General features: G+C 38.5%; 1 protein-coding gene across 1 annotated transcript in view; it reads left to right on the forward strand.

Moving 5' to 3' along the window:
• RORB (RAR related orphan receptor B) overlaps window positions 1–20,713 on the forward strand; it is an 84,534-nt gene that overhangs the window by 16,879 nt on the left and 46,942 nt on the right. The window contains exons 2-3 of the mRNA XM_018052768.1: window positions 9,395–9,480; window positions 15,260–15,401. Coding sequence (XP_017908257.1) covers window positions 9,395–9,480; window positions 15,260–15,401 — 228 coding nt within the window. The remainder of the gene's footprint in view (window positions 1–9,394; window positions 9,481–15,259; window positions 15,402–20,713) is intronic.

The raw sequence follows: 20,713 nt of genomic DNA on the forward strand, positions 1-20,713 counted from the left end.
TTGCATATAAGTGAAGTCGCTCAGTTGTGTCCGACTCTTTGCGACCCCATGGACTGTAGCCTACCGGCTCCTCTGTCCATGAGATTTTCCGGGCAAAGGTACTGGAGTGGGTTGCCATTTCCTTCTCCAGAGGATCTTTCTGACCCAGGGATCGAACCCAGGTCTACCTGCATTGCAGGCAAATGCTTTACCCTCTGAGCCACTAGGGAAGCTGGTTTGCATATACCTGTGACCTAAAACAAATGTTTGCTGAATTGCCTTTGCTGGGCTGTCTCAGACAATTCTCACTACCTCTATAAAAAGAAGCACTTTTCAGTAATTCAATTATTTTTAATATTTACTAGAATTTTTAGTGCAGTTTTAGATTTACAGAATAATTGAGCAGAAGTCTACCCACCCTCATATACAATTTCCTCCATTACTAATAGCTTGCATTAGTGTGATATATTAATGAACCAATTAATTAGTCAACCAATACTGACTTGTTATTAACTCTGTCCATAATTTACATAAAGGCTTATTCTTCGTGTTGTACTGTTCTGTGGGTTTCTATGAGTTTCAACAAATGCATAGACATGTATCCATCATTACAGTATCCCATAGAACAGTTTCACCACCCTAACACTTCTCTGTGTTTCACCTATTTATCTTCCAAAGCTGGGATAACTGCTGTCGTTGTTTGTTTGGTTTTTGTTTTTGTTTTTTTTTGCTGTCTCTAGAGTTTTGCCTTTTCCATACTGTCTTATAGTAAGTAGCCTATTCAGACTTTCTTTCACTTAGCAATATGTATATAAGGTTTCTCCTTATCTTTTCATGGCTTGATAGCCCATTTCTTTCCAGCACTGAATAATATTTCATTGTCTGGATGTACCATAGTAGGTTTATCCACTCACTTATTGAAGGATATCTTGTTTGTTTCCAGTTTGGGGTAATTATGAATAAAGTCGCCATAAACATCCAGTTGCAAGTTTTTGTGTGGACGTAAGTTTTCAACTCACTTGTAAATACCTGGCAGAGGAATTGCCAAGTCATATGGTAACATCATGTGGCTGTGTAAGAAACTGCCAACCTGTCTTCCAAAGTGGCTGTACCATTTTGCTTTCCCACCAGCAACAAGTTCCCTTTGTTCTGCATCCTTGCCGGCATTTGGTAATGTCATTTTTTTTTTTTTAGATTTCAGTCATTCTAACTGTGTAGTGGCATCTCACTATTCATATTAACTAATTAATATTAAAATATTAATTTGTAATTTCCTAATAACATGTGATGGGCTTCCCTGGTGGCTCAGATGGTAAAGAATCTGCCTGCAATGCAGGAGACCCACGTTCAATCCCTGGGTCAGGAAGATCCCCAGGAGTAGGAAAGTGGCAACCCACCCCAGTCTTCTTGCCTGGAGAATTTCATAGATAGAGGAGCCTAGCAGGCTAGAGTCCATGAGGTTGCAAAGAGTAGGACACAGCTGAGTGGCTGATACAATAATATTGAGCATCTTTCTTTGGTGAGATGTCAGTTTTGATCTTTTGCCCAGTTTTTTAGGTTTAAGAGCTCTTTGAATATTTTGCATACAAGTCTTTTATCACATATGTATTTTACAGTATTTTGTCTCAGTCTGTGACTTCTCTTCATTCTCTTAATGCAATTAGATTTTTAACATAGAAAAGTTGTATTTTTTCATCTTCTGAAAGGAGAATTTTTTGCTCTTTTTTGAATGTTTCTCCAGGGAGTGAACTCTGCCTGGTCACTCTGAATCATCCATGTGACCTGGTGTGTGGAATTTCTCCATCTTGCCATCCATCAGTGAAGCTGGTTCTACATAAACCTGAACTTGCTATTGAAGTTTTCAGTTAAACAGGGACTAGAGAAAAGGGCTCAGAAAAAATTAAGGAACTGAAGACAGACAAGGTTTTTCACTGAAGCAAAATGCTATTTTATTCTCTTTATAAATGGAGAACAGCTATCAAAACAGATAACATGCCTTTTTTTTTCTTGTATAAAGTTCTCTTCACAGAGAATTGGAGCTTAGGAGACAGGCACCCTGAGAGTTAAATTGTAGAATGTCTTTCTTTTCTCTCTTTCAGAATTTCTCAAGCTGTGCTGTGCATATGCATCACAGTAATACTTTTAAGTGTAGATTCTGATTATATTGGTCTGAAGTAGGACCTATTTGCCCGCATTTCTATCAAGCACTCAGGCAATGCCACATAGCTGTTCTTCAGGGACCGCACTTTGAGTAGCAGGTCTCAAGACAGAGTTATGATAGAGGAGAGGAATGTGATGAGTATCCATCATGACTGTTGAACTCTGTGTTAACTAATCTGCCTCCATGAGATGGGGCAGCTTTTCAAATGGTTTATTCCCAGAATTACCATGGGTAGCTAAAATGAGTTCATTTCTGTTTCAAACGTAGCCTGACCCTCTTACCCTTCACAAAAGAAGCAAGCTTGGTGTGATTCAATTTTTAAAATAGAAAAACTGTTGTTTAATCTTCTCAGGCTAGACATTTTTGAACTGAGTATTGGGAGAGTGAGCTAGCAGCCAGTGCAGCTAACAGCAAGTCCACAGCAGAGCAAGAACACGCTACCAGGCAGTGGTGCAACACGCAAAAGATGCAGGCACAGCTGACAGTCACTGAATCTGCACAAGAACCTGAAAAGCGAACACTGGGTATGCATTACAGTAATGCAGGATGTTTCTGGGAATACACATTCACTGGCTTCCTTTCTTCTGCCTTGTCAATTAAAGACCAGTGTTTTTTGTAACTAGTCCTTCAATTGTCCTACTGCCTTTTGAGCAAAAGAGAAATGCCTAAAAGACAATAGCAGAATCTGCTTTCCCAGAATCCTGTGTAGTTTTTCATTTCCCATAGTGTCAGGGAAATTAAAAATTCTATCAGTTCTCATAGTACCTACAACTGTAGTTACCTGGACATCATATAACATTTGTTCCCAAACTTGAATGCTGTTCCGGAAGCTTGCTACAAAGCAAATTCTGTTGCAATTGGCCTGGGCAGGTCTTGATAGTCTGCATTCCTAACATGCTCCAGGTCCTTCCACTGGTCTACAGAGCCCACTGTGAGTGGGCATGGGACACCTTAGTTGTATATTTATAGCTGGACACAATTAGCTGCTTTCAGTCTGAATGATGTCAGGTCCTACACACACATTAGCTCATTATAATTAAAACTTTGACAGGACAAGATGTACTTAATGGAAATTAATTGAAGCCACTATGACTTATAAAAGTGATTTGCTTTGCTTCCGAGGGGATATTTAACTTTTTATCAATAGCGCTACTAATAATAATACTAATTTCTTTCTTCACTCTTTGTTGGTCTCATTCTCTCTCGTTTCACTCTTCTGGGGAGTCTGAGGGCAAGTAGCTCTTCAAGGATAAGTGCTCAAATGCAAAAGATAAATCAACTTCCTTCATGATAATCCTATAAATTATGCCTTTGAAAAAAATCACTTTTTGCCATTATCATATGATAGGTTTCTTTAACTCTAGCTTCAGTGATATACAGTTTAGAGAAATATAGTGATATAAAAATAAATGTTATCTTTAGATCATTCAAAAGCTGTCTGTCAACTGAATGGAACTGAGGGCTCAGGGACCCCAAATGCTGATAGATGTGAGGGCATTCCAGTAGGAACTAAAATAAAGTACACTGAATTTTATGCACTATATTTGGTATTTTAGCAGGATGCTGGGATTAAGATGCTGTGTGCCCTGATGAGACAAACGAGAACACAAACCTGATCTAATATCAGGAATCTCTTCAAATCACCACATAGCATGATACAAAGACAAAAGCTCAAAGGCTTTTGCTCTTTTCCTGAGGGTCTCATTTTTCTACACTTTCATCCCACCCCAGTCTTCAGGCTGTTTTCTGATAAATTAAAGTTACAGTGGAACTAGATTTCAGGAATACCAGCTTCATCTTTGGGGATTGTTGCTATTTGATAGTAGAAAGTTTTGTACCTATTAGAGGTAAATACTTAATCTGCCAGTGAGAGAGAAGAAGAGTACAAACAGGGATTTTAATTCAGATTGGCCACAAATGATAGATGAGATATAATTTAAGTAGGAGATACAACTTGGGCTACTGAGACCATCTGCAAAAAAGATTTTTAACCAAAATGGTCATCTTTATTGGAAATTTTTACATATGCAAATTGGGCTTCACTCAAGCATTAAGAGTTCTTCCTGCACTGTCCAATTTTAGCATAACTGTAAAATTCTGGGAACCAGGATCTGACCGGCAAACCTAGTGTCCAGGAATGCCTGTTATCATAGCCTGGGTAGATGATTCTTATTTCCCTTAAGAAAACAAAAGATGCTGTAAGGATAGCCCCCAAATGAAAGCCAGAAAATACAGAGAGAGTTACGTGTCACTCCTTAGTATTCTCAGATTCTGGCCTTATCCCAAGATTTTACTTCCTTTGCAGATGGTTTATGTGATACAAAGAATACCTTGTTAATAATTTGATTCATTTAATTCTCAATGGGAGTTTTTATCATATCAGAATCACCTGGGGGCCTTTTTCAAAATACATACCCACTCCAATCTTGCGAGATTTTTATTTCTTCTCCTCATCCCAAATACAGAAAATCAGTATTACTTAAAGCCTCTTTTATAAAAGGGAGTGTCAAATTTGTTGGCTGTATTGAAAAAAAAATTAGGACTAACTGCTTTAAAGAGTAAGAAAAATTCTCTTTCAGGGTCCATAGAAAATATTTAAAAAGAAGTATGACCTGGACTCTGTCCTCAATGGATTTTAAATGCCCAGAATATAAAAATGGCTGGGTTGAGGTATAAGAGTTGGCATGGTAGAAAGGAAATGACGCAGGAGTACACACAGTAAAAAATGTTTCCTCCAAACAGAGAGTACCTAAAAGGCCCATTATCACTATGATTCCTGATGGATGCTTTTAACAGTTAAGGTATTTTGATGGATTAAAGTAATTCATTTTTCTAGTTAATTCATTAGCCTGGATTAGTTTATTTAACCTTAATAGCTGGTATTACAGCAGGGGCTTCTGAAGGAGAACTAAAGATATGTACATTTTGGGAAGCAGGAAGAATGAAAAGCACGGTGACTTTGAGTGATAAGGGTCCCTAGGAAGGACCCTCAGGAGTATGCCAGGGTGAGAACTGCCATCTTCAAAAAGGGAGACAAATTTGGATTGCTACTCAATTGTTGAATAAGGTTTGCCTGCCAACTCAGGAGATATTAAGTTAGTTGTACATCATAAATTATTCTAATATGAAGTAAAACATAAAATTATTTATGACATTCTTTTGCACTATAAGAATATCATTTCCAAAGAAAAGATATAGGATCACTTTTATAAAGAAAAAGTTTAATTGGTAAACAAAAATTAACTCTAGTCTCGGCAAAGCTTTACCATAGAAAAATGTAAGTGAAAGGACAATATAAGAAATTGAAAACCTGATAAATGGGCATGTCTCAAGCCATCTCTCAGGGCATTTCAACTCCTCTAAATTTGTCTCTCAGAAGCTACTGTTGAATTAATCCGGAAATCCAGCGAAAGTATGGAAGTGAACTTGCTCCTCAGTCTCTATCAGCTTCATTGTCACAGTTAGTGAGACCCAGGCCACCAAATCCTCCCTAGATATCCATCTTGAAACCATGATAAATAATTTGTCATTAGATCTGCAGCCGCTGCAAGACAGTCACACAGGAAATGATGGCAAGTATAACAGCAAGACATTTAGACATGGCAAACACTGGAGCAATGATCTGATATGTTGTCCTACTAGCTGCCATCTGTGGGGTGACACAGAGTCGGGCACGACCGAAGTGACTTAGCAGCAGCAGCAGCAGCAGTGTCTGAAATACCCTGCCATGGAGATGTGTTTTATAAAATACATAGTGTAAACTATGAAGCTGTAGCTCCAAAGCAGTGTATTTAAAATGAGAGAAAAGGAAAAGGATTCATGCTTTAAATTATTGAAATTCACCTTCACCTATAAAAACCTCAGACAATCTATTATATCATAGTAGATAAAAATGGTCATAGGTTTTCCAAACTGGTAACTCCCTTCCCACATACAGCCTTACACAAATACACTTTTCAGGGACTTCTTTCTCTTTAAAAATACCATTGAAATGTTTATGGTTCTTCAGGATTACATGTTGAGCTAGAATTATAAATACGTATAAATATGCAGATGCTCTATCGAATCATTCCTTATCCCATTTGTATTTCCGAAGTTGTAAAAGATAACCTTTGTGGCTTTCCAAAACATCTTCTCTCACCCCAGGGGGCAAATTACCTCTATTTTCATTTCCTTTAGAGTTAGATCATTTTATAATTAAGAACTTATTGAAGCAGATTCTCCCCACGTGTAAGTTACTCCCTGGGGAGTAATTTATGCAAAGAGTGCCTCTGACTTAATATCATATAAGCCTAACAACTGTACAATGGATACCTGGCATTTTTAGTCAGTTTTGCAATCACTGAAAAAAACCCACAGTTAGAAATGTTACTCAAAAAAAAAAAAAAAGTACAAATAACTTACAGCGTCATTCATTTGGGCTTTTTAATGGTAAGATTTTTAATAAAGGAATGTGTCTTATATTTTTGTTCAAAAGCATCAGAAATACCAGCTAATGATGATGTTTTTGATTGTGATGATTAAGACTGACATTTTGTAGCTCTATATTATTTACAAGGTAAAAATAACTCATTTAATCCTCACAAATATATGAAGTTTGTCAGCTAAACTTTCTAAACCAGAAAATGAGATCAGAGTTTGTTTGTTTTTTTTTCCCCCTTGGTCCAATCATTAACAGATTAGGAACTGGAATCCAGGGGAACAGAACAGAGCAGAGTGATACAAAATATCACATTTTTTTCATGTCACAAAATTTTGAAAACAAATACTAGTTCATATATAAGAAGAGAAAGAGATAGAAATACTTAGTCGAGTAAGTTTTTTTCTTTGGATTTGTCTCCTGATATTTTTAATTTTATCTTTTTAACTGCTACATTTGAATAATATAGGAATTCAAAATTGCATTTGTATTTTATCTTTGTGGGAGGCAGTGAAAGGGTTACTGAATGAACTATCAGGACAATCAGCTAATTTCCGTGTTATTTCCCAAGTCACCTTAAGAACATCATTAATGACCTGAATCCTCAGTATTCTTATCTGAAACATAGAGACATAACACTGAATTTTTTGCTTATAAAGATGATTTGAACTTATTGTGAAATAATCTAAAAAATTTACTGTGCGTCCCTAAAGCTAAGTTATTTTTTAATACTTAAAGCTACATTATTTTTTAAAGTAGAATGGTAAGAAAAAGAGGGTTATGTCATTGCATATTTGTTTTGCATATTCAAGGGTGAGAAACTGCATGAAAGCATCCAAGTGGCAGATTGATGTATAAAGCATTTTGAAGCATATTTTGCATAATTATTTTAAATTGGGAGTGGGAATAGCAGATCTTCCTAGTGTGTATAATTTTAACAACACTGAGAATACTATCAGAGACATGGGAACTACTACATTCTAAATAAAGTTTATATCAGGGATTCATCCATAACCTCAAAGATGATGACTTAAATCATCTTTCTAAGAGGTTCTATACGTGTTCTGTAAGGCATGACACTAAACTGCACACATGAAAAATGGAAGTCCTACGCCCTACCATACTCCACAGAGGAATTGCCTTACCAACCGCCCAGTTATGTCAAGTCTATCATTTAGTCCTACACGGAAGGCTAGGAAGCTATAAGTCACCTTTGATTCTTCATCAGTTTCCACCTCTTTCATTTATCTTCTCACTTCTTCCACTGAGCTATCTTTCTATTTGCTGCTGCTTCTGCCTTTATCCTGCTACTGAGGTAATTCACGCTTTCAGCTCCTGACACCCAGGTTGGGAATTTTCATTGTCTTCCATTTGTTTCTGGTCAGCCTGCCAAACTTATCTTTCTAAAGTAACCAAACCACCACTTTAGCCATTTCTTCATTCACGTCTTTGATTCCTTATAGCCAGTGATGTCAGGTGAAAATTCTTCTGCCTGATCCCCGGGAACTTTATAATCTGATAGCACTCCCTCTGTCCAGTTTTATGACCTAAGTTTCCATTAAAGCCAAGTTACTTGTCTCAGTGATCACCAGCCACAATCATTCGGGGCCATCTCAATTCCACCCTGCTTGCAGCTATACCTTTTGCTTCACACCTCCTACACAGTTTTCAAAATCAAAATATCTTTATCTCCAGTGAAATTGTTTCAGTCCTATTGAAGTGATAGTACCCACATGCTTTGGGCTTCCCAGGTGGCGCTAGCGGTAAAGAACCTGCCTACCAGTGCAAGAGACTGAGAGACTCTGGTTTGATCACTGAGTCAGGAAGATCCCCTGGAGGAGGGCATGGCAGTATTCTTATATTCTCAATCCAGTATTCTTGCCTGGAGAATCCCATGGACAAAGGAGCCTGGTGGTCACAAAGAGTCAGACACAACTGAAGTGACTTAGCATGTACCCATATGCTTTATCATTTTTTCCTTGATATCTCCATGTATTATATTTGGTTTATTGATTAGCTAATTGGTGTCATTAGTATATCTTATGTCAACAGCCTTTATTATTTTAGTGGATATATAGATACTCAATAAATATTGGACAGATTATTCATTGGCATTTTCACAAGTAAACCTCCAGCCATTTAGTGTATGAAATCACCTCTACCCCTTCCAGTTTTGCTTTATTTACTCATTTAAAGTATCATTGAAAAAGGTAATGTGATCATTCTCAGTGACTTAAAGTTTGAAGTACAAAAAGAAAACCAAAACCACCGGTTCAAGAGATTTTTAAGTCACACTATATGAAGTTCGAAAAGGAAAAAAACAATGAAACCAAAAGTTTAGAAAACTTCTAGTCCCTGGTTACATTTTCTAGATTAAGGAAAACAAAACAAACAATGGTAAATGGATGCCCTTTATTTAGAAGGGATTCCCAAATGCCTCAGTGATAGAGAATCCCTCTGCCGAATACAGGAGACGCAGTAGACACAGGTTAGATCCATGAGTCGGAAAGATCCCCTGGAGGAGGAAATAGCAACCCACTTAAGTATTCTTACTTGGAGAATCCCATGGACAGAGGAGCCTGGCAGGCTACAGTCCCTGAGGTCGCAGAGTCAGATACAACTGAAGGACTGACCACGACCAGGTTACTTAGAAGAAGCTTAGGGAAGCCATTCAGATAGAACAGATGACCCTACAGCACCCCCCGCCCCACTCCCCACGCCCCAAAACACTGAGTCTTCAACACTGAGTCACAACAGGAGAAGTGAGGAGGGAGATGGGAGGGTGAAAGGAAGACAACTCTGTAAGCTCAAAACTGTCTGTTTTCCCCTTTCAGCACAAATTGAAGTGATACCATGCAAAATTTGTGGCGATAAGTCCTCTGGGATCCACTACGGAGTCATCACGTGTGAAGGCTGCAAGGTACGGGCGTTAACAAGGCACAGCTGACAGCGTCTGTGTTGGCCTCAGGCATCTGTGTGCTTCACAATGCAAGAGGTGACAACTTTTGAAAGGTCTTATCCTGCTGCTGACACTCAGGAATTCTTGCTTGGTGGTGGGTGGGTTAATTTCTGTTGTTTGGCCTTTCACCTTTTTGCCATTGTCTAACACATCAGGAGCTGCTTAGAAGTGGATTGCTATTTAAAAGCCTCAGTTATTCACATTTACCAAAATATAAATACTGATGTGCTGTATTAACAGTCTTGTGTCCAGTAAACTCCACCACATTTATATCAACATTTAAGTTTAAAATAAAGATTATAAGTTAATGGGCCTGTATTTATTTATCTGCTTGAGAAAGAAGTCAAGGTAACATTTGCAATATGCTTGTGACTATCCTTTATTCTCATATTTCAGAAAAAAAAACTAGAAGTATGAAATCTTAAAAGTGGAGCAGATAACCTCTTGTCAGTTAAAAATAATCTGCCTCAATTTCATCAAAAAGGTCCTGTGTTATTAACAAGATTATGTCATATGGCCAATATCACTGATCTAGTTCATGAGAGAACATAAACAAACATGTTTGTTTTTGTTTTCATTCTCAGTCCAGTGTTACCCTCCACGACAAATCCAACTAATTCTTCCAATTCCTATAAGCAAGTTGATTTTTAAAATCTTAAAACTGGAGGAATAGCAGTTAACATAGACTAATCCGAAATAAGAGAAATTTGAAACTTAAGAGTAAATGTTTAAATTCAATCCTTAGAAGGTAGGAAAGACGAGAGACTAAATATCAAGGGGAAATGAAAACAGTTCTACAACTAATTTTAAAGGGCACTGTGCAACCAGAACAAATGAAATGAAGCTATAGTCCAGGAAGAGAAATTGATAGACTGGCAAAGTTATTGGCAAAAGCAATTATTTTTTTGATCCAAGATGCAAGTTGAGTGAATCATTAATTTAAGGTCAGTAGAATGAAGGCGATGCAGCACAATCACAGATTCTAAGAACCACCCTTAATCTTGTAAGACGTTCAGATATAAATGAAACAAAATGTACTGAAACTCAGATCGTCATGCTATGTGAAAAATTGGCAGTATCTTCATAACAGTCTCGAAGAAGTATAATTCCTGGAATTGAAACTGGGAGGAAAGGGGAAAAAAAAGGAATAAATGAAAATAAAGTCAGGAGAGGGAATGCAGAGGGGGAAGAATAACACCAATGTACTAACGCAGCAACATACCAACCTGCTTTAGAGGTGATAAGCAATAATCCATGTTTGAACATCATGAGATGTGCCTTGTATTCTGTTCTTCTGCAGACCTATAATTCAGAATTGCATGCTATCTACTTTAATGTGCCTCAACTGATCTCATGAAACAGTAAAGCAAAATTACAGATCAGCAATTTATTTTACTCTCTTAGAATAAGTTATTACTTCCTCCAAGCAGATAGACAATTTTCTTCATCAGTTCAGTTCAGTCGCCCAGTCGTGTCCGACTCTCTGAGACCCCATGAATCGCAGCACGCCAGGCCTCCCTGTCCATCACCAACTCCCGGAGTTCACTCAGACTCACGTCCATTGAGTCAGTGATGCCATCCAGCCATCTCATCCTCTGTCATCCCCTTCTCCTCCTGCCTCCAATCCCTCCCAGCATCAGAGTCTTTTCCAATGAGCCAACTCTTCGCATGAGGTGGCCAAAGTACTGGAGTTTCAGCTTCAGCATCATTCCTTCCAAAGAAATACCAGGGCTGATCTCCTTCAGAATGGACTGATTGGATCTCCTTGCAGTCCAAGGGACTCTCAAGAGTCTTCTCCAACACCACGCTTCAAAAGCATCAATTCTTCAGCACTCAGCCTTCTTCACAGTTCAACTCTCACATCCATACATGACTACTGGAAAAACCATAGCCTTGACTAGACAGACCTTAGTCGGCAAAGTAATGTGTCTGCTTTTGAATATACTATCTAGGTTGGTCATAACTTTTCTTCCAAGGAGTAAGTGTCTTTTAATTTCATGGCTGCAGTCACCATCTGCAGTGATTTTGGAGCCCAAAACAATAAAGTCTGACACTGCTTCCACTGTTTCCCCATCTATTTCCCATGAAGTGATGGGACCAGATGCCATGATCTTCGTTTTCTGAATGTTGAGCTTTAAGCCGGCTTTTTCACTCTCCTCTTTCACTCCTCAGGAATCAGACCCCTCTCCAGTGAAATTACCCTCACTCCCACTGTGTCGGTTTATTATACAATTTAAGAGCTCTGGTCTAGTTTATACACTATCCATGGGGGGAGAAAAAGGGACTTCCCTGGTGGTTCAGATGGTAAAGAATCTGCCTGCAATACCAGAGACCCAGGTTCAATCCCTGGATCGGGAAGATGCCCTAGAGAAGAGAGTGGCAACCCACTCCAGTATTCTTGCATGGAGAATTCCATGAACAGAGGAGCCTGATAGGACACAGTCTATGGGGTCCCAAAGAGTCAGACAGAACTGAGTAACTAACACCACCATCATGGTGATGGTGATTTTAGACCACTGTCAAAGTGGAAATGTTTTGTTTTATTGTTTACAGCTGGATTTAGAAAATGTCTGATTTCAAAATATGAATCTGTGGTATTGCTAAGGAGCTAAACAGTTTTAAGCAGTAATTTTTAAACTATTGGACTACTTAACAAATATATTCCAACAGGTCAATAGCCAAGAATGAGTGTTTAGGTTCCTGTCATCTTTTCTATTTAAAGAAGGAACCCAGATTCAAAAAACTTGTGTTGTTATTTTGAAGCACATTCTGAGGTTTTAGTCAAAATGACATTGTACATCACACAAATTTTTTTATTTCATGGAAAAACCCACATTTGTAAATATGCTACATTTTTCTCCAAATAGCAAACTCAAGAAATTCTGCTCAGAATAAGATATCAATGTCAGCACATTTAGTATCAATCTCTGAATTTTCATAATCCTGTTTTCAGGTCAACATAAGCAACCCACATTTAAAAAACATCATTTCAGCGTGTGGACTTATTCAGATTCCTTTTCATTCAATAAAAATTTAAAACGAAATCTCCTTTTCATGCCAAAAACCTCATTTGCAATAATGAGCAACAGATAAGCAAGAAATGCCTTACAATTAATGTCAAATTAGCCTTAAATTAGGGCTGTAGCTGTGACTTCAAAAAAAGTCTTTTCTGTCAATTCCTTTGCTAAGTGGCACTTAGAGTATCCACAGATAAAAACTGCACAATTTTTTTGTAAAATGTAAATTCCAAGTCATCTTTAATCAGGACCAATGGACTGAGGTTATGCTTTCTGACAGCTTTCACGGTAGATGAAGTACATCATTTCAATCCCTGGGGGTTTGGATGTGATCTCTTGTTTAAGGGCTCTGTGAATTCTTTCAAACTGGACAGTTGGATATCTTATTTTGCCACCACTGGTCCATTAAATAAATAATACACTTGGAACTATGGGGGCAAAATTAGTCCTTGTTGTTGAATGGCTTGGGGCTTATAAACACAAAACAGAGAGGAGATTCTTGGCCATGCTTCGTTTTCTGAGTTTTTCACAAGATTGGCCAAGCTCTCTGTTGCAGTGCTTTGCCAAGCCATATGGAAGCCCAAGACAAAAGGAAAATCGGTCATTTTAATTCTGCTTTTATTTAAATTTTTGAGGGGTGTGCATTAATGTTGATTCTTAACATTTAAAATCAGTGTTAGAATATTTATTCTGAGTGCCACATCTTTTGGCAACCCTTAAATATGGGATCAAGATGGTTGCCTCACCAACCTCACCCTAGTCCCGGCCCTGCTCTATCCTCCCATTGATACTTGAGGAGACATGGAAGCTGTTTAACAGAAGTCAGGTGTCCACTTCCAGACCTCTCAGCAAGATGGGCATCGTGGGCATTGGTCAGCCCTCCTGAACATTTTCTAGGCTTCCTGCTGCCAAGAGACAATACTATAGGTTATCTTTTCCTAACATTTGTCTTGGTAAATCTGTTTGTAGCACTTTGCACCTTTGCTGGTTTGCAATTCAAGAGCAAGGGATGATGAGGAAAACATTAAATAGGTAAACGAAAGGGTGAAGGAAACTTTCATATCTCTGGAGAAAATGTTTATTTAGGATTTTTGCTAAGATAACTAATATGGGTTGTAGCCAAAGAATTAGACAAAATAAATAAATAAATAAACTCAGCTGTGGATTTATTTATAAGGGTGCTGTATGGTCCAAGGCAGTTCATTTTGCACCAGAAAGCCCTAAATTTACTTGCTTGAGTACCTCCTGCATCACTATAGTCTCAGACAGTAACGGGAATGGGTTAATTTTGATCCATACTGGATCTGCCTCTGAGGTGTTAGCATTTCTTTTGCCCCTTTTGTTATTAGAGGCATACATAATGGCCTGCCTCAGGGAGACATGCCCCCCTCACCAACATCCCCCACCCCTGGGCTAGGGTGCCTTTGTTTGACTCACAGGAAGATAGCCTGACCCTGCCCACCTGTGAAGTACTGGGACAGTCTTGAGTACTTTGTGTGGGAAATGGCCCCCAACGTGGCTTGGCTCAGAAACTCACATTTGGGGGACCAGAATCACAGATAGCTGTGGTATGTTTGTTTATTGATATGACAGGAGATATTCCATTTTACACCACCCAAGAAATGACTGTAAGGAAGTGAAACTAACACATCCGCCTGTCTGAGACTTGCCATTCTAAGAGATAGTTGCAAGAATTAAATTGTCTTCTTACTTTGTTTCCTCACCTCCTCACATCTCTGATCCATAAAAGAATCTGGCATCCAGGCCCAACAAGATGGTTATTTTGAGATGCTACTCTGCCATCTTCTCTGCTAGCTGGCTTTCCAAATAAAGTTGTATTACTTGCCTCAACACCTCGTCTCCTGGGTTTATTGGCCTATCTTGCTGCAAGCAGAGAGAGCTTGGACTCAGTAACAAGATCAAGCAGAGGGCATTCATTCAGTTTTTACTTATTGTTTATTTTTTTAATTGGCAGTTTATAAACCAAATTTCCTTTATTCAAAAGATGTGGTTGACTCTAATGTACATCATTGGTTAGAAATACAACCTTCCAGATACATTCGGGCCAAATACAAACATTTCGAAATGGATGAAAAAGCATCTGAAAAACTAGGAAGATAGTGGCGCCTGTTGAACCCACAGTCCTCAGTACCCCAAGTTCCTCACTCACACAGCCTTGACATAAGCCTGTGTTATTGTCCCAGGTGGTGCTAGTGGTAAAGAACCTGCCTGCCAATGCAGGAGCCTAAGAGACATGTGTTCAATTCCTAAGGCGGGAAGATCCCCCGAAGGAGGGCATGGCAACCCAGTTCAGTATTCTTGCCTTGAAGAATCCCATGAACAGAGGAACCTGGTGGGCTATGTTCCATAGAATCACAGAGTCAGACACAACTGAGCACGCACGCATTACCCCCAACAAGTGTTGTTGTATGTGACACTCTCTTCTGCCACTCTTTCCCACTGCTCTCTGGAAGCAGAAACTCTGTTCTGTTTCACTTCACACAGAACAGTAAAGATGTCTTTAGTAAATATGAATGAATGAATGAATGATACCCTCATATCTTGGCAGAGTCCAAGTTTTCTCCAATAGAAATGTCTGTAAGCTATCCAAGGAGAGGTAGCCAAAGAGTTGTAAAAATTGAAGTCAGTTACTTTCACTGTAGTATATGTTAATGGTCCCTTCTCATAAATCTACCTGCCTCCCATTGTCTCTCTCCCTCTAGGGATTCTTTAGGAGGAGCCAGCAGAACAATGCCTCTTACTCCTGCCCGAGGCAGAGAAACTGTTTAATTGACAGAACCAACAGAAACCGTTGCCAACACTGCCGACTGCAGAAGTGTCTTGCCCTAGGAATGTCAAGAGATGGTAAGGCGTTGCCTTCCTATTTCTTACTTAAAGGCTTTCAAATGGATGCTTCGCTGGAATCTGTTTAAAGGGTTGGAAGAATTCTAGACAAAGAGAATTGGGGATCCAAAGTAAAGAAAGCTACATGCTGGCAGTGTATTAAGAGGGAAAGTAAGAGCATATAAATATATAGTTTTGCCTATGAAATAGGAAGAAAGGAAAGACGTTCCTGTATCTCACCGAGCAAGCTGTGCTAAATAGATTAGGTGAAAGCCACATAGAGTGAAAGGTGACCGCTTGTCCAGGTTTTTCTGTGAATGAGGGATTTCCTGGGATGTGAGAGTTTCTGAGCTAAAACTGGAAAGTTTCAGGCAAACCTGGACCACTTGGGTAAATCAGACTGGTGCACAAGCTGTTTATTATGTGGAGATGCTAAGGAACAAAACGTGCTTCTATAGGAAGCCCAAAATCTCCACTAATGAATGTGGCCTATTCAGATGAAGATAGCAGAGGCTGCAGCAGAACTCCATGTCTTAGAAGGGTTGTGTAGATGGTGTCCTTCTCAGAATAGACTCAGGTGTGCACTTTACCATCACACCCAACCCAAATGGGTGGCTTGGCACTTTCTTAGATTAATGAAGAGGACAAATAAACTCACACAAAGGATTTCATCTAGCTTGGCTTCCATTTTTAGTATTCAGCTAAACAAATTCTTTCCACACTGATACTGGCATAGCACTCCTATATTGGATTATGAACAGCCCTGAGTCCTGGGGTCATTTCTGTCTAGTTCCCACTGAATCCTCAGGATCTGGTTAAAAGCAGGCACCTAAGCGTTTGCTGAATGAATCATGAAAATGTTTTTTATGTAGAGCCTGAGACAGAGACAAAGTCCCTGATACTTATTCTCTTTATGTGAATCATTGTGATTTCTGTGTCTCTGGTCTCACTCCCTCTAACGAAGTTCAAGATAGTATGGACCAAAAAAGGAAAAAGAAACATTTCTAGATTTTAAAGAAATTTAGCTAATTGCCTTCACTGTCTCTTGGTATAAAGGGATTCTATAAGCTATTAAATAAATTCAGGGCTTTTAGTCATTTGGATAAATTTAGCTCTGCTTAGAAGATATCTAAACATATACACTGTTTACTTCTTAGCTTGCCTTCTCCAGATAGCTGCATCTTGTATTTTTCTTACCATTTCTCTAATTTCTAGCTCGCCTAAATTTGCCTTGCACAAAAGCACACCAATAAGATACGTTTGACTCAAAAAATTAAAATAATCTGATCTTGAGCCCTTCAGTTTATAGGTAGATTCTAGAGCTACGGAGATTAAGTTTCCAAAACTTTTCTATTAGCCAATCTTTTTGTCTGTTTTTCTAAATTTGCTAATCACATACATTTACTCTTTAGGGTAAATTTGTAGCCCTGTGTACTTATACATTACTAAAGTGAAGAAATTATGAGGTAAGGGTTAAATGATTTTCAGAATTTATTTAGTGAAATTCTGTGGGAATTTGAGTTGATGATTTTGTACTTCATTTTTATAATTTGAAGGTGGCATAATAATTGGCAGTGTCTGAAAAGCTCCATTAACAATTATACAGAGACTAACCCACTGAGAAATGGTGCTTCTTCCCATAATATAAGGAAGTATGTATTTGGAATGAGAGATCATGTTGGTGTGGGCTGGTGAGCAGAATCATGGGCAAGGGATGGGTGTTTGGTCCAAGGCAGATTTAGTGACATCAGCCTACAAAATCTAAGAGATTATCTCAATCTCACAACATAAAAGAAATATATTGGTAGGGGAAGGATTGTTTATGGATAGAGCCACAATTCCTTCTCAAGGGGGAAGAAATTTACTGCAGCATAAACTTCTATGCAAGTAAAAGCAATACAGTACCTAAGGATGCTGAGGATTAAGAATAATGATCCTTCTTGATTTTAAGTCTAGAAACAATCCTGAGGCTTCCAGGAACATCATCCAAATTGCCTCCTAAACATGTCTTATGTCCAACTGATGATGAGAAGAAATACTAAGGGGTGATAGAAGTGGTTGGGAATGAGGAAAAGGAAGTTCAACAGAAGGAAAAAATGATTCTCTCTAAGGGAAAACAAATTCTTCTTTATCATTTGTATAGAGGAAGTTTGTTATAAGCCTTGAATATAAAGGGTACTTTATAAACTAAGTAAGCCACACTAATACTTGGGAATGGACTTCCCAGGTGGCACAGTGGTAAAGAATCAGCCTGACAGTGCAGGAGACACAGGAGACATGGGTTTGATCCCTGGGTCAGGAAGATCCTCTGGAGTAGGAGATGGCAAAAATTTCAGTATTTCTTGCCTGGGAAAACCTATGGACAGAGAAGCCTGGAAGGCTACAGTGCCAGGGGATCGCCAAGAGTCGGACATGACTTAGCACACGCGCGTCTGTCAAGTTCAATACCTGGGAAGCTAAATAGGGTTTATCTGCTATTGATTGATAATGCCTAGCATGTGGTATCAAAGGATTACAAAGTCCTGAGGTTATGGTTGATTAGCCATGTCTATAAGGACTCAAGAATGAGAGGTGGCATGTCTTCTGCCACTAATTTATTGCAGCTACCTTCTGCAGATGAAGCAAGCATTTTCAAAGTGCTTTAGCAGTAGTACCAGCAGCCACAGTAAGTTATCTCACATCAAACTTCTTTCTACATAACACCCCATTCAGCTTCCCTCAGACATACAGTGGCATCTTCATTTTTATGTTTTTTCATTTGCTCTCTATAAGCTATGCCTGTCTGTAAGAATATTTACTTCACTATAGCCGGTCACTGAAACAGCATAACTACTAGTAGACAGCTTGATATAACTGTTGACTCCACTGGACTTTCATTCTCTCCTGAATTTCAGCTTTGATAGTGGTGGATTAGCCACAGCAGGTATATGAGTAGAAGACACACTCAGCAGTAACAAATTTGCTCAAATTTAGCATTGGCAGAGAATCAAGTCAAATCCACTTGGCAAACATGGAAGTGTTTGTGTGCACTAAAGGGTGAAGGTATTGCACGCACATGTGTGTGTGGAGTGAGTGCACGTGTATACCCACCGAACCTTCTCCACCATTGTATTTCTTTCTTTTTTTAAGTGGACCCTTCACAAATGTTAGCTACAGGAATCTTCAGTGTAAACTATTTCCAGTTGTATTAGTACTACTTAAAAAAAAATAAACAGAAAAAGGTTTTGTATCAGTAGGAAGAAACTGCACCCCAAAGGGAAAACATGGTAATTACCTTGCAATAATTAACTATGTGTCCTCCAAATGGCATGTCTCTGTGAAAACATGAAAGCTGCCTACAAGGGCAGGTGTCACAGGTTTGGCTTCTTCTTATCCAGCATGGCATTGCCCAATAAGATATCTGCATGTCACTATTTAAATTTAGATTTGTTAAAATTAAATAAAATTTAGACTTGTGGACACAGCAGGGGAAGGAGCAGTGGGACGAACTGAGAGAGTAGCGTGGAAACATATATATTACCGTATGTAAAACAGACAGCTACTGGGAAGTTGTCATATAACACAGGGTGCTCAGCTCAGTGCTCTGTGACAACCTAGGGGGTGGAATGGGGTGAGGGGTTGGAGGGAGGTTCAAGAAGGAGGGAACATATACATAGTCATGGCTGAGTCACATTGTTATATGGCAGAAACCAACACGACATTCATTGTAAAGCAATTATCCTCCAATTAAAAGTTTTTCAAATGAATTTTTTAAAAATTAAATAAAATTCACAATTCAGCTCTTTAGTCATACTAGCTATATTTCAAGTGCTCAAAAGCCACATGTGGCTTGTGACTACCACACTCAAAAGCACAGGGAACGTTCCATCATCACAGGACGCTCTATTGGAGTACAACCTGAGGAGGATGAGAAAGAATATTTCAAAATTATAACTAGCTTTAGGTAGATGGAATCAGATTATTTCTACAAATCTTAAAGCACTATAAAAAAGGCATATCCTTGACATTTAAATGTTAAATTAAGACCGGTTTCCTTGATAAGTAGTGAGATATAAACATTACAGCCAAAGATAAAATAATTTTTAAAATGACTCTGAAAAGTCATAGATGATAAGTTCAACAACTGAATTCTTCTTGAAACAAACAAACAAAAAAAAACTTGTGTCTAGTTGTGTGGTAGAAAGCAGCAATCTTTGAAGAAGCAGCGTCTGTTTTATCGTTGTTCAGTTGCTAAGTGGTGTCTGACTCTTTGCGACCCCATGGGCTGCAGCACACCAGTCCTCCCTGTCCTTCACCATCTCCCAGAGTTTGCAACTTTGTTTTAAAATTACTCCAAAAACTTACATTCCATTTTGAATCCTATCATTTCAAGTAGACCTGAAAAAGTTTCCAACACATTTACACAAAGTTGTTCTTTGCAAGTGTGGGATCAAAATCAGGTTTAAGAGCACATCACAAGCAAATACTATCATTGTTGAATATTTATGAAGCACTTGCAATGTATACAGAACTGTGCTAGTTTCTTTGAGAGCTAGCAGTTTAACAAGAGGCTGCCTCCATACTCAAGTGAATCTCATTAATAGAATAATTCAAATTTGAGAGGGGCAAACATTTAAAACACGTGTTGTACTGATTAACGGGTAGTGGAAAGAAGAATGCTGCTGCTTGAAAATATAATAGTAATATAGCCTTTGCTAAAAATAAGTCTATGAATACAATAAATGTATTTACAAATAGTGAGAAGGAATTTTTTATTTATCAGGAAAGTTCAGTAAGTTTATTTTGCCAAGTGCTGTAATTTTTTTTTCCCAAATATGTCACCACTTACTATAGAAAGGGACATAAAACTGAAAAACTGGCTCATCTGTGTTTCTGAAATGAGCAGAAAATTTATTCTAAACTAATATTGAAGCCATTGTCAGCAAAATCCTTGATTTAGGATTAAGCCTGATTATTTCAAAATGTAGTGGAACTTTAAGTTTTTTCTTTGAAAATATTTAAGTTGTTCAATGACTTGATAAGTCAGTTTTTTGAAAGAGGCATTACTATTCACCATTGAGTGAGTTTTCAGATATTTACCAGGGCAAGGAACTTGGCAGCGTACTTACTTGACACTGCTAGCTTTGATTGTGAGCAGAATTCTGAACCTAAAATTGCTAAATGTAGGGTGTTGTCTGGGTTCATTCCCACATCTTTTGTCAGCTGCAGGTTAGTTCTCCAACCCTCCTAACTGTAGTTGGCTTTGACTGAGATGGCTCTGCTGTGTTTCACATCTCTTATCCTCCAGCAGACTAGTTTAGGCACTCACACAGGCACTGTTTAAGTCTCTGTTT

The sequence above is a fragment of the Capra hircus genome, chromosome 8 (assembly GCF_001704415.2).
Source record: "Capra hircus breed San Clemente chromosome 8, ASM170441v1, whole genome shotgun sequence".
In the NCBI taxonomy this organism is placed as follows: domain Eukaryota; kingdom Metazoa; phylum Chordata; class Mammalia; order Artiodactyla; family Bovidae; genus Capra; species Capra hircus.